At 41.1% G+C, this 21,512-nt stretch overlaps 1 protein-coding gene across 3 annotated transcripts in view; it reads right to left on the reverse strand.

The window, feature by feature from the left end:
- Positions 1 to 2,441: 2,441 nt before the first annotated feature.
- Positions 2,442 to 21,512, reverse strand: part of GPRIN3 (GPRIN family member 3) — a 43,690-nt gene continuing 24,619 nt past the window's right edge. For 2 of the 3 annotated variants that reach the window (XM_060779244.2, XM_060779245.2), the window contains one exon: positions 2,442 to 6,046. In XM_060779244.2, coding sequence (XP_060635227.2) covers positions 3,642 to 5,930 — 2,289 coding nt within the window. In that variant the 5' untranslated portion in view covers positions 5,931 to 6,046 and the 3' untranslated portion in view covers positions 2,442 to 3,641. Of the gene's footprint in view, positions 6,047 to 8,315; positions 8,501 to 21,512 lie in introns of those variants that run through there. The other variant, XM_060779246.2, reaches the window with a different exon arrangement.

Below are 21,512 nucleotides of genomic sequence, written 5' to 3' on the forward strand. Positions count from 1 at the left end.
ATTTAGAATTGATTTTTGTTTCTTTTTGAAAAACATGGTTAATGTTAGTAACAGTGCAAAGGTTCACAGAACTGGGCCATGGGGCCTCTTTATGACATTGCCTAAGCCTTATGAAAGACAACTTTTTAAATGTTATCTGTATGGCATGGTCTCCTCCATGATCTTCTGGACTGCAAATCCTGTAGCCCATCATCACTGAACATAGAATCATATAATTGGAAGAAACCACAAGATCCATCTAGTCCAGTGGTTCTCAACCTGTGGGTCCCCAGATGTTTTGGCCTACAACTCTCAGAAGTCCCAGCCAGTTACCAGCTGTTAAGGATTTCTGGGAGTTGAAGGCCAAAACTTCTGGGGGCCCAAAGGTTGAGAACCACTGACCTAATCTCATGCCCTGCCATGAAGCACACACTGAAAGCACTCCCAACAGATGGTCGTTCAGTCTGTTTAAAAACTTCTAAAGAAGGTTACATGTTCGCAGGGGCTGATAGAAACTATAGTTCAACATCTGAAGGGCACAAAACCATCTTTACTCTAAGATGCATTCTTTCCTTGATCACACATGAGGAACAGGCAAGCATCCCTGCCAGAAACAAGGGAAACCCTAATGTGCGTAGCTACCATACCGTGGTCTCTCTTAACCTGCTCTGGAATGTCCAATGTTAATGAGGTGATACAGGAAAGATGCAGTCATAGACTCCGCGCCTCTAAGGCAGAAGTAGGCCTAGTTTCAGCTGGCTAACTTTGGCCACATATAGCCAAAAGTGCTACCATTTTTACTAATTTGGAAGTCAGGGTAGGATCTGGAAGTAACTTGCAGGAAGTTTGGGATCTGTTTTGAGGTGGGGGTCACAAAATGCAGCATTTTAAAGGAAAGTTGTGTACTTTAAATTAACTTTTCTAGACAAAAATGGGAGGGGTGGAATTAAATTTGGAGAGATAAGCAAGGATTGGCAGGGGCAAGAATGCAAGCAATCCAACCTCCCTCCATTAAGATATTGTGGATGACAACTCCAAGATTCTCCCAGGCTTTGGGATAATCCTAGTTTTCTTTCTTCTTTTTATAAAGTATACTCTTCCACCTCGTTGGAGGATTCAAGGGAGGTAAAAAGAGGGGTTGCATGGCTTGATTCTGTTGTGACCTTGAAAGCTAGGCAGAGTCAGGGCTGTTTAGTCCTTGGATGGAGCACCACCAAGGAATATTATATACTGTAGGAGGTTATATTTCAAAGGAAGGCAGTGACAAATGACTTCTGAGTACTCCTCGTCTAATAAAACCCTGTGAAATTGATGGGGAGGCTGCAGGTTAACAGGTGATTTGAAGTCATATACAATACATACACAGAAAAACTGGCTATGTGACTCGCTACACAAGAGGCTGTGTGAGTGTTTCAAATTTGCCTATTGATTTATGGTAACCCCATGAATTTCATAGGGTTTTTAAAGGCAAGGAATCCTCATAAATGGTCTTAGTCACTTCCTTCCTCTGAAATATAGCTACAGCACTCAATATTCTTTGGTGGGCCCCTAACCAACTATTAACCAATGCTGACACTGTTTAACTTTTAAGATCAGATGGGATCTGGCACTTTAGGTTATTTAGGCTAGGCCTATCTTAAAGGTTGTCCAATTAAAGCCCAGTATAAAGATAAATAACTGCAAGAAATGAAAGCAAGAAGGCAACATATGGATTGATGGATTGTAGCTTTCCATTACCTTTTACCCACTCACTATGCCAATGGGAACTGCCGTCCAACAACACAGAGAGAAAATGATGTTCCCCAAGCCTGCTCTGAAGCACAATGTGTGAGAGAAGTACAACATCCAATTATTCTCTAACACTGACAATCTTCACAAAGGGCAAGGCATAGCTTCTAGCATGACAGTGATTGGATGGTCATGGGTTGGCACTTTTGAGAAAAAAATACATCAAAGAGAAACAGCAGCACACACCTACTTGGTGAATGCATCTTAGCTTCTGTGCAGCAGCTCTGTTTGGATACAACTAAATAAGACCACATTTTTTTCATTGAAAAACTGCAAGTCGCTTCTGGTGTGTGAGAATTGGCCATCTGCAAGGACATTGCCAAGGGAATGCCCGGACATTTTGATGTTTTACCATCCTTGTGGGAGGCTTCTCTCATGTCCCTGCATGGGGAGTTGGAGCTGACAGAAGGAGCTCATCCACGCTCTGCCTGGATTTGAACCTGCGACCTGTCGGTCTTCAGTCCTGCCAGCACAAGGATTTAGCCCACTGCACCACCAGGAGCTCCAATAAGACCACATTAGGGCCAGTGACCCCCTAAGAGTAGCTGACCTCCAATTTCTACCAACTTGACATTAGTAATGAGGGGAGTTGTGGTCCACAGGTTCTCCACACCTGCTCTGGGATGTGCTGTTAACTTCTATCTCCACAAAATGCATAAAATAAATGATGTGGATGGCAATCAATCAATGGCTTTATGAAACACAATACAGCGATTTTAACACATTTCTGTCAATGCAATTTCCTCTCTTTGCCAAGACAGGCATCCCACAGAAAAATAACACATAGAGCTTTTGCTTCAGGCAAGGTTCTGTTGCTTCCCACGATACCATGCGAATATGTCTGTGTGCAGCATGAACAGATTTTCTAAAAGGGGTACACAGTACACTGAACCCCCCCCCCTACATTTCCATGTGTCATGGAAAATCCTTACTTCCCCATGATAAAATGGCATGGAAGTAAAACCTCAGAAAGAATTACAAAACACCAGCTACAGAAAAACAAATCACATTGATAAATAACAGTCGAATCTCACACAGGAGTCCCATAAATGTTGGGAAAAAAATCGGGCACCTGTTGAAATTTGTTGCGGGTTGTCATATTTGAAGTCCCCCTCATACTCCAGTCCAAAGCACCTTTTTTGTGATAGGGCTACCAGATGGCTACAATGGTCTTTTTGGCACAACACAACTGTATTCTACATGGATTATTGGCACAAATGGCTCACTGCCCCACAATGTGTGAATCGAGATGGTAAATTGTCCCTGAAATGCCTCTTCTGGGTAGACCTGGTACTTGGAATTTTATTCTACTGGAATAAATAGAGAGCTAGAATGCAACTCTCTTTGAGTTTATAAATTTAAGAAAAGGCCACTCTCTTTCAAAATCCACCCAAAACAGGTACATATACATATTCTCCTCCATTTGGGAATATTTATTACATTACTGCAAGGATGTTGAAATTGTCAAAAAACTTCTGTGTAAGATCTAGATGACACATATCAATAATTTTTAAAAGATCTGACACCCTCCCTTTCTTTTGCCTTTCAAGCTGCCACGAGCTGTTACAGTAAACTGGCCATTTTAATTGTGCTTCATTAAATGCTTATATTGTCTTCTGGCAGCTGATTGGGGTCAAGCATGTCTAGTTAAAAACAAAAGCTACACATGCCATTTTGTAGAAAATCAGATAGTTAAAATGGAATGACCCCTGGGAATAAAATATGCAGTCCCTATTCCTCCCTCCTGCCTGTATCAGAAATTCAAGGAAGAAAGCTGATCTTCAGGACCTATTTGCTATGGATTTCTGTGTACTCTTTTGCAAATGGCTAGAAATGAAAGTATATTCATTTTCCCACCCATATCCCTAACTGTTTTAATCTGACACAGCAGAAGCAGCAGGGCGAACACAGCAATTTGGGCGCCGGATATTCTGCATCATGGATTGAAAAACATTGTGTTGCCTCCCTTTCAGTTTCTTATTTGAAGATGTATCTGAAGAAATTGATTTACGGGTCTGGGTGTTTTGGGTCTTTAACAGTTTCTCATGTTCCCTGATCTGCCTCTGCAAATGGTTCTGGATAGCGATCCCCAAGGATTCTGGATCAAGGGAGGCTCCATAAACCTCCCAGGTCATGCCCTGTTCATCCCACACCACATCTCTGACGTTCTTGGATTGTTTCAGCTGCACTTTAGCCTCAGACTTGGCTTCTTTCTTCTTTCCGCCATGGCTTGTCGCAGGCTGGATGGAAGCAGGAGCTTCTGCTCGGGAAAGCTTTGGATCTTTCCTCCTTTCACTAGTTTTGGTCTCTTGATCTGGGGCAGAATTGCTGCTTGACTCAGACTCCAACCCAATAGCAAGACTTTGAGTGCCCAATGACCCTGTCTCTTTGTGAGTGCCCGAAAATTTGCCTCGTTCTTTCTGGGCTACAATTGGAGGACACATTGCCTGGAACCCAACAACAGCCACTGCCACAGCTGCTCTTTTACTTGTCTTCTGTTCTTTAGAATCAGGATGGACAAAGCTGTCTTCCTTCTTTGATTTAACATCAACATCACCAATAGTCTTGATCTGCTTACCATGAGGATCAGCAGTGGTAGGTAGAACCTTATCTTCTTCAGGCGGTCTGTCACAAGATGGAGATATAGGCTGATTTTCTGTCACAGAGATCCCAATGTGATGATGTTTGCTTTTGACTTCTGGTAGAGCAGAACACAGAGGTAGTGTGGTTTCAATGTTCACAGGTTGTGAGGGAACCAGAGGCTGATTACTGGTGTGGATGGAAATTTGATAAACAGGCCTTGTCTTCTGCAAAACTGAATTGTCCGCCATTTGCTGAGGAAGGCCGCTACAATATCTAGCCACACCTGGTGTTTGTACTTCCATCTCCTTGACTGATATTTCTTGAGTACAACCAGATGCCAGTGGGCACTGATGCTCTGCTTTGTCCATTGAAGCTGAGCAGACTGCATTCATCATGCCTGCTGGGTCATCTTGAGCTCTGACAACTTGAGCTACCAACTTCTTCTTTGTTGCAGCTGGTGCCTGAATATGCACTTCAGGCATGATGCCAGTGGATGGAGCTTTCTGGGTAAAGTTGTCAACAATTTCAGATTGTTCCTTCCCACCAGCTGCTGTGTAAATGATGTGCAACTGATCTTGTTTCTGCTTTGCCTCAGAAGGCATGCTCTCTTTTAGGAAGGCAGCAAAGATACTTGGACTGGTAGAAGCCGACTTGCTTTCCATGCTAGCTACAGCCTGAACTTCAGCATCTTGACAGGTCCTGCTTATGTCCTCTCTATTTGCTGGCACTGTCATTGTGCCTGTGTCTCTGAACTTAGAAGGCTCTAATACAGCCTCCTCTATGGTTTCACTCTTGAGTGATGGTTGCGATGTATTCTCAGATTTGGATTTAGGTACAGATTCTGGCACAGTCCTGGCACTAGGATGGGAACTTGCATCCTTTGCACCCTTTGGTTTGGCATCCATACAAACAGGGGACTTCAGCCCAATATCAGAAACAGGTTCCAACTCCTTTACTGAAGTTGGTGCTCCATTTTTCTCAGGACCAAACTTTTCCTCCACAATTTGCTCGACAGCTGGAGTGGTTTGTGGAGTATCTGGATGACTAGGAAGGAGGGGATAAGTCTCATGGGCTTTGTTCTTCATGCTGCAATCACCTTCTTTAGACAGAGAACTTGCTTTATCATCAACTGTACTAAAGATGAGCTCTCCACCAATTTGGTTGGTCTCTTGGATCACAGGTGTCTTGAGTGTGGTTTGTCCCAAACTATGGCTTTCTACCAAGACCTTACCTTTGGAATCACTGCTGGCTTCCTGCTTAGAGTTATTCGCTGGCTCCAAGTAGCCTTCTTTGGATGGGTTGAAGGACCCTGGAGAAAACATGGTTGGGCTGCTAGTGTCATACCCACAAGACTGCTCAGTCTTTGGAACATTGGCTTCTGCCATACAGTTCACTCCAAACAGCTGCTCTTCAGTGGGCTGTACCTTGGCACCAAAAGGATATCCATTGCTGCTCCTCTCTATCGTTGCTTCCTTGTGTTGGTATTTATGGGATGACAACTCTCCTAGGCCATTCTTCTCCTTAGACAAAGTGACCAATGAAAGCTTGGCAGATTGTAGGGGATCTGGTACAGTCCCCATGGAAATGAATTGTTTAACAATCTCCAATCAGTTTCATTTGGTGTTGATCAGTTCTGGATTAAATGGGGTGATGCAGCTTGCAGTTTAGTGATGAATGACGCTTTCTTCCAACTGGTCTGGTAACAAAGAAGACATTGAAATTAATTAATTATATGTAATTATAAATATGAAACATCCAAACAGACACTCTGAACACAGGCACATCTAAGTGAGGAATGAATAAGTATGATCTTATACCAGGGGTCTATCTCAGTTTTCATACCCACAGACTTCTTCCAGGTGTTGATCTCGCTTTTGGTCAGACTGTCCTAGAGAAAAGGAATAGAAAAGCCTTCCCAGGAAAAGGCAGATATTGTGGGCCAAATGTTGTCCACACCCAGTTTACAAAGCTTTTATTTCACACTTATTCGTAACATCTTACCCCATCTTTGCTTCAACAAATGCAAGATAACATAAATGGCTCTCTTTCCTCCATTTATCCTATGCGATAAGTTATGTTAAGAAAGGGTGACTGGCCCAAGGTGAGTTTCAGTGGTGATTGTAACGTCAATCACTTGTAATGTGTCCTCTTCTCCAAGGTGAAACACAGTGACCACTATGGGAAAATATATATTAATTCCTACTTAAGACAAAACAATACAGAATTAATAAGTTGTTCTTGGGAAGGCGGTAAATACTCAGGCTTTTGTTTTAATGAACCTGCAAGTTTTTACTATTTTGGACTGCAATTTCCAGAATCTCTTGACCAGTACAGACATTGATATTTATTTTTCAGGACTGTTTTGGCTATGAGCTCTGGGAGAAGTTGGTTGGATCCTGAATGATCTCACTGTAGCAGAAAGGTTCTTAAAGTCTGGTTGGAAAGATCCATTATTCAGTGGTCAGAGGGTGCTCCTAATTTATCTAATTATGATGGTGTATTTTACAGTCACTAATTTTAAGCATATTTTGACATATGGTGAAGCTTACATTAATGTATATGTTAACCCTGTGATTATATTTTAAGAATCTATTATTCCCTTTACAACTTAAAATACATTAATTTGGGAGGAGCGGGGATACTTGCTTCCCTTAATTTTAAAGCTGGAGAGAGAAGGAACGAGAAGCAATCTTGCATACCTTGAAAGATCTTGTAATTCTTAACAAATGCTGTGAAGGGAAGAAATAATTCACTGAAGGCCAAGTAGCAAATATGTTTAATTTATGATCACAACACTTTATTTAATATGTAACTTCTTACAAGATCTATTTTACAGTGTTCTAAAGCAACATTCTGCTTGTTAGCATGCTCTACTCCCCAGTGTCTCCTTGGCTTGGATATTGCTCATCCTCTACCCAATTCATCTCTCCACATACTCACTGTGCATTTCATCAAAATTCACTTTTAGTAGAGATATGAACTGTTCACAGCAAATGGCATGATTGCTTTAACCCCCACCCCAAAGGCTTTGAGCAGCATTAATTTTCTAATATTAAGGAATTCAGGGTCATCCTAGGTGTACTTTTGCTGAGAAAAGAAAAAAAGAACATAAAAATGATAAGGCGAGCTTTCTGATAAATCCGAGTGGATGGATTTAACAGTCAAGGCAATTTAAATCAATTATTTCAGTCAGCAAGAAATACAGAGACACACAGCCATTCCAAGAGTAGAACATCTTAAAAGACACAGAGATATAGTGGGTTGTTGTAGGTTTTTTTGTGCTATATGGCCATGGTCTAGAGGCATGGCCATATAGCCCGAAAAAACCTACAATAACCCAGTAATTCTGGCCGTGAAAGCCTTCGACAATACAGAGATATAGTGCTTTATATTCTCGATGCTGTTATTACTTTGTGGTTGTTATAACTGCAATTAATTATTGTTATATAATTATGTTTCTTTCTATTATTATTGCAATTATTTATATAATTATGCTACTACTGTTTTCTATTATGATCAGTCTCCTTATCCATGGACTTGATACCCACTCATCCATGTTCCAATATATATATGTATATGTATATATGTATATTCCACCCTAAAATGTTTGTGGACCTCTACAGACCTCCATTGTTATTTTATAGTACACTTCCCACACAAGTATAGTAAAAATATAGGACTCATTGTTGCCCATGGTTTCATGTATCCATGGGAGTGGTGGTGCTTGCCTTAGAACATATCTCATGTGGATATGTTGGGGGGGGGGGGGTCACACTGTCATTATCATTATCATCATTATCATCATCACCATCATCAGCAGCAGCAGCATTATTAATGACATTTATATTCTGCCTTTCCTTCAAGGAACTTCCAGGTAACATAGCTGGTTCTTATTTTCACTTCTGTTTTTATAAGAGCCCTTGAAGTACATAGTTAGAGACAATTACTGGCCCAAGGCTACTTACAAACTCATCAGATGGGTGGTTTTCCCCATCTCTGTGCATTGTCAGCATGCTGCTGGGACTGAGTCCATTGGAGCCCATCAAATGATGCAGGGCTACTTCTGGCAGGGCTCCATGCAGGCAATGTGCTGGCAGCATGCAGAGATGAAGCCCTGAGAAGTTAGGTGATTAGCCAACTCCTCGTAGAAAAAGCTGGGAAAGCACAGAAGGAAGGAAGCTGGGGTTAGTGGGGAAACATTGTTGGATGGTAGCCCATGACTCACGAGTGTAAGGGGATGAAGCAGGATGCTGCCCACAGTTTCCCCTGTTGTCCCCCAACTTCTGGAATTCCATGTGATGAAGTCCTTAGTGAGTATCGCTTCTGATTAAAGATCTGAACTGGGTCTCCCTAGTCCTAGTCTGAGATCTAATTGATATAGGCAACCATTCTTATGGTATTTGTTTCAGTGTTATGTAGTTATGCTGTCTTAGTCAAATTCTTTGTTCAGGCAATATCCAACATTCTCTCAAAGTAGGACCAAACTTTTGCTATTTTGAGGTTAGCAGTGAGCTTGTGATTTCCTCTCAGGTTCTACGGGATTCTCTCATTCTATGGGCTATGGGCTGTCCACTGTTGAAGCCTGGCCTGGATGTATTGGGACCCTGTGAGCAACCTAGACCGCACTGGACTAATTCTGAACACACTTTATGACAAACGTAGATGAAGCACCTGTGATCCACTGTGGAACTAAATGATTCATCTCAAATTTTTATTAAGGCCTAGGAACTCACAGCTTTAGGTCCCACTAGGTTCCCTAACCCTACAGAATGAGTTGGTGTGGTATAGAAAACACTGTAGCATGGACCTTGAAAGGTTCAGTGTTCAGGATGTATCTCATCCACAAAATTCTCTCAAGAGCCATGGCTCTATCACCAGTGGTATCTCTACTGGATTGCAGGGCATGTAAACCATGAACAGTGGTCACTATTAACAGGGCTTCCATTGCTGGGTTAGTGCTCCAAGGCGAACTCTGCACTGCCTCCCTCTCCCCAGTCTGGAGGGCAGAAATGTTGTGCTGCCAAAATCTCCTGTATCCTTCTCAGGTGTGTCCATTACTATAAACATGAGTTCTGAAGGAGAGAACCAGCCAACCCGCAGATGACATGGCTATTTGTTTTTGCTGAGGAGAGGATTTATTTTCTTGCCTATCTTCCTGTGAGCCAACTTGCAGGGCTCTCTCCCCTTGCAGGTGAAATTCCTACAAACAATGCCTCTAGCACATGTGGATTAAAGCACAACTTTTATTAGCAAGTCTTAGCTTCCTAAACACACAGATAAAATGTGAAGTCCTGCCCTCCTGCTTTGGAAGAATGACTAGGCAGGATGCCTGTCAGCAAATCAATGGGCAATTTCTCAAACACTGGCTCAAAAAGTGCTATTTGTTGAACCAACTTTACCCTCAATCATGGACAATTTCATTTTTCTCCCAGGGGCAAGGCATAAAACCCTTTAGAGTTGGCAGAATGAAGTGTGGTAATGATTTACTTCCTAAATCCCAGTTGCACTACAACATAAAAATGTCTGGGGCTTGAAGTCCCAAACAGAACGTATTGTAAAAGCAGTTATATAAACCTGAAACAGGAAATAAAAAAACCGCTACCAAAGTGTGGGCAAACTTGCTTGAGAGGCTTAGAGGAAGTCAAGTGAATTTTCTACATTGTTAGCCACATGAACTGGGAGCTACAATCTCTGTTCCATTGTAACAAAAGCTAGGAAATATTACTTTTTTTGGACTACACGTTCCAGAATCCTGAGCCAGCAGGCACAAAGTGACATTCTGAGCAATCAGAAGACATTTCTATTTGGTTTTGAATGATTTTTGTCCTACTGTTTTTCACTATTTCAATGTGGGAGAGCCTCTCCAATCCAGCCCACTCCCATTTACAGGAGCTTTTAATTTTCAGTGATCAATTTTCTGGGGACAAAGAGATATATCTACATTGCGCCATTCCATGTTTCACAATTATAATGCTATGATTCCGAAGAAATAGCTGTGTTAGTCCAAAATATCAGCATGTAAAAGACTCTTGTATCACTCTAGAGATTAATGAAAAGAAAGAAGTTTTGCATCTCATTGTGGAGAGAAAAGGTGGGATATAAATAAATATAATAACTTGATAGCATAAGCCCTGTTTACCTCTCTGAACGTATTCTCCCCTACGAATCATCAAGATTATTAAGATCATCTGGAGAGGCCCTGCTCTCGGTCCCACCGGCCTTGCAAGCACGTCTGTTGGGGACGAGGGACAGGGCCTTCTCGGTGGTGGCCCCGCGACTCTGGAACTCTCTCCCACCGGAGGTCAGAACCGCCCCGTCTATCCTGACATTTAGGAAACGGGTGAAGACGTGGCTATGGAGTCAGGCTTTCGATGAATGAGACAACACCCTAGGATTCTGGATGGAAGATGATGTAGATTTGATTTTAATACGACGACTGACCACCACCATAGTTTTATATATAGTGTTATTTTAAATCTGTTACTGCAATTGTGATCTATGATATTTTAATGATTGTATGTGTTTTTATGGTTGGAAACCGGGCTGAGTCCCTCAATGAGGTTGAGAAGTTCAGTATAGAAAACTTTGAAATAAATAAATAAATAAATAAATAAATAAATATGCTTTCTTAGACTAAGGGCCCTTCCAGACAGGGTCAAAATGCGTGACCTGTCTAGCTTTTTACCAGAGGTGTCCAGATGACACCTCAGGTAACACCAAATTAACACAGAGTACATCAGGTTTTCTTAGTTTACTCTGCATCAATTAAATACCTCTAACGATCTGAACCTTAAGCTAAGGTTCAGTTCTTTATAGATGACAGCCCTGTGGGGACTGACTTTTGCAGTCCTGGGGGTCAGCCCCCACAGCCATCCCACTCCAAAAAGCTTGGAGTAGGAGAATGGCATTCACCCTCCCTGCATTTCACCCCAAAACTTACTCAAGGGATTCCCCCCCCCCCCCCACACACACACCTCCTAAAGCATCATTTCCAAGCATAAGGAGGACTCTCCAGAGAGGCCTGTGCTGCTGTCAGGCTCCTCAGATAGGTTTTGAGGAAGGAACGGGGGGCTGGGAGTGGCTAATGCCATATCTGATCAACTTTTGGTTGATCTGGGATGGCATCTAGCTACCTGCCGAGGGAAAGCCTGAGGTTGTGGACTCAGACCCAGGAGGATCCAGTTTATTTTAACCCGTTTCCTCCTGGAGTTTAATATAGTGTAGAAGGGCCCTAAGAGTGTAGCTGCACTGTTGAATTAAGGCAGTTTCACACCTCTTTAACTGCTATGGCTCAAAGCTATGGGAACTTGGGGTTGCCGTTTTATAAGATCTTTAGTTGTCTCTGCTAAAACTACAACTACAACTCCCAAGAACCCATAGCCTTGGACTATGGGGTCAAACTGCATTAATTCTAGAATGTAGCTGCACCCACTATCTCTACAGTAATATCCCAACAACCCCATATCTTCATCATTTGCTATGATGATTATGATTATTGGGTGTTGTAGTCCAACTTCTTCCAAAATATAATTAGGAATTATTTTCCTTTCATCAACCTCCATTTTCTTTATGGCCTTCCATTTTATTAGCCAAACTTATGGATCTTATAGATCTTTTTAACATGCTAGGAGAAGTTGGCGAAGTAGACTTAAATATTAGGAATCATTTTCAAAGTGACTCAGAAATGGAGTATTTCCCAATGTGATAAGGCCTTTATTGGCTCTCTTTGTTTATCTCAAAGTGTTCATACATAGTAAGGAATCCTGGAGGCAGCTGCTGCTTAACTAGTCTATTGTGTGCAGGCATATAAAGCTATAGTAGAGCAGAATCCCATTCTTTCTCAGCCTGTTCTTTATTCCATTGTTTAGTGCAGATATATAGCTACAATCTGGCATCGAAACTCTGTGTTTCTCCAGCTCTCTTTGACCATCCTCCCAATGCTGGAATTACTAAGAAACTTCCAGCTATTGAGAAGATGGGAATCAAAAGAGGAAATGGGTGGGGAGCAAAAGACTTTGTAAAACGCACCTTTCATAGTCAGTGCTTTTATTAATTTATTAATGGAGGTATGTCTGCAAATCCTTCTAACCTGAATTAAATGCAGCAGAGAGAGAAATCTCTCCCCCATCATTTAAATTATGGTTGTATAACTGGACAGGTGACTTTATCATCATAATTTCATATGCTGCATACTTTAGTTAAAAGAACATTTATGCTGTCATTTCTCACAGGACGAAAAATAATTAACAACACCATCCACACACACAAAAAAGGGAAAATTCATTGACACAACTGCCAGACATATCTCGAAAGAGAAGATAGCCTTCAAACTGATAACATATTGTGCTACTAGGACAACTGGAAAAACCACTCAGCTGGAATTTGTATCTGACTTTGCATCTAACTCTGGCAACCAGCCAGAAAGTAACAAAACAGCACAGACAACAAACCAAAAAATACCCTCACCGATGCCACTTTCCACTTTCAAAAGCCTAAATCTTTATGAAACTATAGCCATACAGACGTACAACTTTAAAAAATGCCTCTTGTTATTTGTCAGAGTTGCAGAATAGGTTACAAGTATATTGCTTCCTTTTGAATAGTACATATAAGTTCTTGCCAAGACCAAAGCCTGTTACTTAACAATGCAAACAGATTTATTTCTCTTCCCAAGGTGAAAGGAAAGGAGAAACGGCTTCCAAGTACACATAGTTGATGAATTAAAACAATACTTTGACAAAGTGACAGAAGATTGACTTGGGCAAAACAATTCTTGCTCTTGTGCACTCAGTTTTGAGCTGACATACAAGAGCATTGCTTACTGATAAAATCATGGAATCTGTTTAAGTTGCTTGATCTGCTTATCTGAAATCTAGTTTAAATACAGTCATCCCTCTATATCCACAGGTTCTGCATCCACAGATTCAGCCATCCATGAATTGAAGAAGTGGCTACATTGTCCCATGCAAATTCTTCTGCATTACATCCATTGGTGCCAGACTATTGCATTGCAACAGTTGGTCTTCAGGATGCAGAGCAAAACAAGCCTCTACCAATCAGCATCATTATGCTTCTAATGATAAAGAAGGGAAAATGAACAAAATTCTGTGATTAAAATAAGTCAGATCTGCAGTGTTAAGCAAAATTCCTTATAGTAAGGTAAAGGTTTTCCACTGACATTAAGTCTAGTCATGTCTGACTCTGGGTGGTGGTGCATCTCCATTTCTATGCCAAAGAGCTGGTGTTGTCCATAGACACCTCCCAGGTCATGTGGCTGGCATGGCTGCATGGAGCGCCGTTACCTTCCCACTGGATGATCTACTCACATTGGTATGTTTTCGAACTGCTTGGTTGGCAGAAGCTGGAGCTAACAGTGGGAGCTCACACCACTCCCTGGATTCGAACCGCTGTCCTTTTGGTCAGCAAGTTCAGCAGCTCAGCAGTTTAGACCGCTGCACCTTTGAGGGCTCCAAAATTTCTCATATTTTGTACAATATATTGCTATTATTATACCAATTAGGAGTTATTATGCAGGGTCCCAAAACCCTGCTTTTGGGGATCAGAATCCCAGAAACTGGTGTGCAAGTCCAAGCAATCCTAACTCCATCATAAGGATGTGTCTTGCAGCTCTTCTCTGCTGCTCTATAACTCATAGTAAACATTCAGCAATGCCCATAAAAGTCTCTGAAACAGCTCCTGAACTCTTTCCCTAAAGATTTGGGAAAGGCATTTTGACATTTTGCAGAAATTAAGGGATTGGCTTTGTTCATCACAGAACTTGCAGTGGACACAAAGCACAATTATTGACCTGAAGCAAAATAAAAACAAGAACATTTCACTCCTTTCTCTTACTGCCCACCTTCACCCATGGTTTCCTGTCTTTTCACACTTTTGCTGTGCTCCCACTGTGACTGTTATATGACAGTGGCAATGGGCAGTCTAGATTCTCTGCAAATTATTTCCTCCTTTAAAAACAACAATAATATGCCACTTGCACTTTTATGTGAAGTAGTAGCATAAAATAATATGCAAAAGTTTTTCTTGGTGGACCTCAGTTGCCTGAACCCCACTCCAATATGGCCAACAGGCACTTTAGCTGGGTGTCAATTTGAGGCATTATAGTCCCCCCAAATAAATATTAAGGCCATACATTAGTTGAGAAACTACAAGATGTTTGTCCAGGGTGATTTATAGAAGCCTTGAGTTATGTACTCAATAAATGATTCAATGGGCTGCCTGTAGCCGACACTGGATTTAGGCCACTATACAAGAAATGTGCAAGATCTGGCCTAAATTTATGAACTGCTTTAATAGCCCTTTCAGTTCCCCTCAAGTCCATGATAATTAATGTTTAAACTACAGAAAATGATGCTAATAACTTCCTGCCTTCTTTCCATAGCAAACTATGAGATAGATTGATAACCAAAGGTTGGATAACTACATTCTATTCAATTAATGGCCAGTTAAAAAGATGCAATTTACATAGAAGGGGGAGCATTTCCTTTAAGAAAAAAATGTATTTTTAGATTCCATACAACAAGTGAAGAATATGTGTGTGAAGGGGGATGTCTGTTAAGAAAAGCTTTTATTCACTTCTCTTTATATATGTGTGATGGAAGCAGCACATAATGACCCACTTTAGACAGATACCAAGATAAGCAAGATTTTATCTCTATGGTTAGAAAGTACCATGTCTTGGTATTTGCTCTGACTGATGATTACAACCAGAGAAGGGATCTCCTTGAGGCTGCCTTACTCTTGCTTTGATCTTCAGATGGTGCAACAATTTGAGCTTAGGCTTATGGCATGCATGGTGGAGGCAAGGTCTTTGCGGGGTTCTTTTTCTCACTTGCTTACTTTACTTACTTAGGCAATCACTTGTTGTCCAAGTAAGACTGTCCTCCAAGTGTGGTGTCCTGGTGGTGGGTATGTAGGTGACTCTGGAGCCCTATTCTTGACCTACATGTTCTTCTGCAGTGAGGGCATTGGTTTCCATGTGGAAGGTGGTCCTGGTTGGGGTTGGCTTGACGCGCCTTCCTCTTGGCACATTTCTCTCTTTCACTCTCCATTTGTGTTGGTTTGTTTTTATTTTTCTTGGAAGATGCGTGTGCATGAATTTTTTTTAATGTGTGGAGTTTGGTGCACAGCCGATCAACACAGTCTTCACAGAGTGAGGTCCCATCCAGTGGCATGGTTACTACAACAACGGAGGCTTTTTCTCACTACATATAATGATTTTAGAAAGAGTGATGGAGAAGAACAGATCTAAGCTGACCCCCTTTGGTCCATTGCTTGTTGAACAGCAGAAATGTATGTGAAAGAGGCTGCAAATGCATTGCATAGATAAAATTAGAAAACTGCATATTCAGGGTTTCTGATGGAAGACTCTACACCAGTCATCCCCTCCAGATGCATTGATAGGAACAGACTTTGGAGGTCCCTGACTATCAGAAAGCACCGTTCATATCTTTGAATATGACCAATTAAAAGAAAAGCAGAGTTTGGGGCAGTAGTTTTTCCAGAATCTTCCAGCCTGCACAGTTAGTAGCTGGGGGTGTAATATTTAGAGTGCTGAACCAGGATTTTAAAGACCCAAGCTCTAGTTTACACTTAGGACCTTGTCAGATGTAGGGAGAAGAGTGTCTTCTCCCTGCTTCTCTCTGCTACTGGAACAGACACCCTCTGAGCCCATCACATGATGCAGGGCTACTTCTGGCAGAACTCATTGGGTCTCCATTGTGGCAGTGTTGCAGTAGTGTTGTTGTAGCAGAGAGAAATGGAGCGCAGAGGAGTCAGGTATTTACCTGACTCCTCACTGAAGAGAAAGTGCAAACAGATGACTTCTCCCAAGCCTGCTTTATTCCAACAATATAATTTAGGGAGAGTAGTCATATTGTTGTAGTGATTGGTGAAAAACAGGAAGTATTTATTGTAAATCTACTGTAAATCACCCAGAGACCTATCTATAGATACAGATCTGCCACCCACCCACTTCACAGTCCAGATTCACTGGAGGCAAGCAAAACCATAGGTTTTCCCACTTCCTCTCCTCAAAACTACTTCTCCACAAACGGATCCTACCCCTGCCAACCTCCCCAGCCTGGGGCTCCGAAACTTCTGGAGGAACAACAGTTCAAATATCTGGAGGAAAAGCATCTCTGACAGTGCTGCATTTTACATCTGCACCCCTCCATGTTTTATGCGTAGTCAATACATCATATTAGGCCTGGGCCAGGGACTAGAGGATTGATTAAGTAAGAGGATAATGAAGGAATCAGACAATGGTAATCAGTTATAAATGTCATTCCGAAAAGAGTCATTTTGCTGGAGTAAAAAGGACAAAGAATTATAAAATGGGACTAGCTATTTGTTCTTATTAAGCTGGTCCTTTGTCATCTGCAACAACTCTACTTCTCAGTTCTTGTGGGTTTTTTCGGGCTATATGGCCATGTTCTAGAGGCATTTCTCCTGACGTTTCGCCTGCATCTATGGCAGGCATCCTCAGAGGGTGAGGTGTGCCTGCACCCTCTGAGGATGCCTGCCATAGATGCAGGCGAAACGTCAGGAGAAATGCCTCTAGAACATGGCCATATAGCCCGAAAAAACCCACAAGAACTGAGTGATTCCGGCCATGAAAGCCTTCGACAACTCTACTTCTGTTTCTGGACTTAATGTGCTAGCTGTAACCTTGAAAGCTCTGAACTGCTTCAGACCAGATTGTCTGTGAGACTGCCTTCACCGATATGACCCCAAAATCGTAATATTTTTGGGGGTGCGGGGAGGGCTGCTCTAATACCATGACCCAATGTAAGCACCAGGGACCATGCCTTTGGTAGAAAGACATACAGTTGGCTTTCCACAATCATGGGGTTCAGTTTTGCAGAATTGATTATTAACATAATTGATTCATATTTTCTCCAGGAATCTCCAGATTTTCTACTGTGATTCTAAAGTCAATATTTGCTGGGAATCATGCTGGAAAACATAGAGATTCTTTGAGATAACACTTCTCTAGGCATTTTTAGGTCCTCCACCTCAATTATATGGTCAGTGTTTGCAATAGAGGTAAATGAAATGCTGTTTTATTAGTGTTTCCCCCCCCCCTCTTTTAGGGGATCCTGTGCCCCTAACTCCATGAAAATTGAGGGTCTTCTGTATTGCAGTAATGGAATAGCTCTCTCTGGTAGGATAAGAAAATCATAGAGCATCATACATTGCAGTAATGGAATAGCTCTCTCTGGTAGGATAAGAAAATCATAGAGAATCATACAACCTCATCACATTATGTAAGGAATTTGCCACACATCATGGCAAATCTAGTGTGGGGTGTGAAGAACCCATCACCCCATGCCCCACATCACCTGACTTCATCCCACAAAGGAAAGTGGGATGGGAAGCCTCCCGTGTTGCCGCGGTGGTTGTGTATGATGTTCTTACTCTATTTCTACCACGGAGCTCCGCCAGAAGTAGTTTGATGTTGTGCAATAGAAGCTAGAGAGCTTCACGGCACAAGTAGAGTAGGACCATTGTAGAACAGAAAAATTAGCAAGACTGATGAAGTTCCTAGAATCAAGGCCTAAGCTCCAGACACCAATGGCAATAACCAAGAAAGGTGGAAACTGAGACTGGAGCTATAGTGAAACCTGGGAAAATTACATTTAAGGGTGGGAGGGAAATAACCTTTTAAAAAGAAGTTGCAATCCCTGAGGCTAATTGACCTTTCAGAAACACTTTTTAGGGACAATATGTACTCAAGGCTATAATGGTGCTTGGTAAATTCATGAATCAGGAAGACTATCTTCTATTTTCAACTCTTTCCCAATAGCAGCTACACAATTCTGGAACTGTCCTGAAGTGGACAGAAATATTTGCATTACTGTTCAGCCAAAACTGAATTAATTTCAGTTAGTTCTGTATGAATGCTGAATGCTTTGCAAGCCCTCCATTTTTAGTGAGTACGTGTGTGAAGTTTATGTAAAGGTGTGCCAAATCAGCATGATTAAAAATAATGAGCTGGCTGAAAATGAGGAAATCACAAATGTAGGTTCGCTATCCTGATATGGTCCTTGACCTTGAGATAAATTCAGCCACAGCATAATCTGCCAAGGAAAGGAGAAGGGAGCCAACACTGGGAGTACATTCAAACATAGGTTCATAAAGTACAGGGGTCCAATAATTTGTTTTCAAGGGCAAGTAATATCCTTACCGCATTCTACTTTGCCTTTTTAAGGACTATGGTGCCACATTACAACTTGAAAAATCGTTATACTAACCATAGCTCAGTACTAACACTGTTGTAGTGATGCAGTAGTAAAACATCTGAGGGATTGTGGGAGATTTAATTTTTAATAATCCAAGATTTATGTAGATGTAACTCTCAGGAACAGTGAATACATTTTTGGTTTTATATTTATTCCTCTTGCAGTTTCAAACTGCATTATATTGCAGTGTTGATGGGGCCTAATAATATTATTATTCACTGGTTTGTCTAATACGGTCTCTTGAGGAATCCCTAGGCCCCTTAGATTAAAATTAATAAAATAATAATAATAACTTTATTTTTACACTCTGCCAACCATCTTCCCAAGGGGACTTGGGGCGGCTTACAAGGGACAAAACTGACCATTGACTTGTGCTAGAGAATCTACAGATTTCTAGAGAGAACACTTTGGAGTGATTTTATGGTCAACTTCTGTTGGAGAATTTATCAATTCTTCAAGAGATTAAAAAAAAGAAATAGCACTTTTTCATCAAAGGCAGTAACTTGTGAGAAGGGAACTCAAGGATTTGATTCTTCCCTGTTACTGCCACCTACTTATGGTGTGATCTTTGACAATTTATTTGAGCAGACTTCTTGTTCCAACAGCAAGGGAAGGTGCTAAGTAATGCATGCTGAGAATGAATTTTAAAGGTCTCCGACTACATTAGTATTGCAGATAATAGGAATGAGGTATTTATGTTGTCAGGGAACTTAAATGACCTGCACAATGACCCCTTCTTTGGCTTCTGGCTTTCTCAGCCTCTTATTTCCACATCCTTATCCTATAAGCAAATCCTGGATTTCATCTGAAAACTGGGAATAAATGATAGCATCCAACATCCCAGAGTTGCTTTGAAGTTGAAAATCAATAACGTTTGCAAAACACTCAGCTGTTCATTTCTTTTATGTCAATGAAAAGCCTTGAGGAAGTTAATAAAATTGTTTTTGCAAAGAGACTGTGTCCTTTTGTTTGGAAGACTGAAAACTGATTTTAAGATCCTAACATCAGACAGCGTTGACCCTTCTCACATCCAGTTTCTTTCTCTTTTTCAGTGATTTATAAATATTGAGGTGTTATAGTGGAAAGAAGACACAAAGAAGCCCACGTTGAATCCAAAAAATCTATTCGGCTAGTCAGCAGTGCTGAGATATTTGTAACATGACATTTCTCTATTTGATTTGCAAAATGGATGTGGGGAAAGCAGCCAGAAGATGTCAATTTTAGAGTTAGACAGAACGTGATCAAGCTTGCTACCTAGCTAGAACTTTACTGGCTGGAACAAAATTATATCTTCTTGACCAGTCACCAGAACCAAAGAATTAAAAATAAAAGGAAAAATTCAATTTTAACTCATTCTTGTCATCACACAGTGAATGCATTGGTTGCTGTAACACAACCAACAAGAGTAAAGGCATCATATAGGAAACCATGACTGCATTTGTAGCATAGTACACAGTGGGTGCAAAGTGGGATGAGTATTATGAAGTCTTTGGGATAGTGCAATAAGGAAATAAAAGGAAACCATCTGCTATGGCTGGTTTGAGATGGTTTTAAGAATTTGATTTTAAAATGGATACAACAGATTTTAATGTTTGTGTATATTTATAGTTTGTTTTGTTTCGGCATTGAATGTTTGCCATATATATGTTGTGCTCCGTCCTGAGTCCCCTTTGGGGTGAGAAGGACGGAACACAAATGCTTCAAATAAAATAAATAATAAGTGCACACCCTGGTGTTACATTTATTTATTTTATTTCCAACATTTCTATCCCGTCATTCTCAACTCCGGAAGTGGGACTCGGCACCTTACAATGGCAGCAATTCAATGCCGACAACATATAACACATTACGTACAACATTATACAAAATATAAAACATTAGATTGAAATACATTTAAAATATTATTATCATGTAGCCGAATCAAAGTCTGATTTAGCAACCAATGACCCAGTCCAAGCCTATCATAGTCAAAATTCCAAGATTATGATTACTGCCAAACCTACTGCCAAAAGGCATGGTCCCAAAACCATGTTTTGAGCTTCTTTCTAAAAGAGAGGAGGGATGGAGCTGACCTAATCTCGCTAGGGAGAGCATTCCACAGGTGGAGGGCCACCACCGAGAAGGCCCTGTCCCTTGTCCCCACGAAACATACCTGTGAAGAGGGCAGGACCGAGAGCAGGGCCTCCCTTGACAATCTTAAATTCTGAGGCGGAAGATACCTTTTGGACAGATAAGCTGGGCCGGAATCGTGCATGCATTTGAGTGGAAGATGTGCAAACTACAGTATGATTTCTATTTCTGTATACTAAAGGATACTTTCCAGGAGTTCACATAGCTACATGAAACCATGGGTAATAGTGATCTCTAGCCAATGAATCACTTCCAGCAGAAGCAAACCATAGAATTGCCTAATGAACTAGGAAAGGACACTGCTCTAGACATTGCTAGGTCCTGCAGAGTGATTCTGTGGTCAATTTCTAATGGAAGCATGCCATAAATCTTATGTTTTGTTTGAAAGATCTAGAGAATGTTTATATTTTGTCAAATGCAGGATTCTGAAAAATAAAAAGAAAATTGCTGAAGTGGAATCAAACTGCCAAAGTTGGACCACATATATAAATATTTTGTTACTCATCCTACTAATTTGGGGGGGGGGGGTACCATTGTTTAGTGGTGGATAGTGCTGTCCTATAATATGAGGTAGAAGAGCATAATAAAGAACTAAATTCGAGAAAGCACATTTTGTATTTTGATATAAATGTGTCAAATGGTATTAAGTCAAGAGTAGTGTTGTACTGCCCATGCATCACTTAGCCAGCTCACGGTTATTTTTGAAGGTCCAAACCCACTAAGCAATAGCAACAAGAAGTTCACCAAAAATGGGTTGGAAGAACCTAAGAG

The sequence above is a fragment of the Anolis sagrei genome, chromosome 5 (assembly GCF_037176765.1).
Source record: "Anolis sagrei isolate rAnoSag1 chromosome 5, rAnoSag1.mat, whole genome shotgun sequence".
NCBI lineage: Eukaryota > Metazoa > Chordata > Lepidosauria > Squamata > Dactyloidae > Anolis > Anolis sagrei.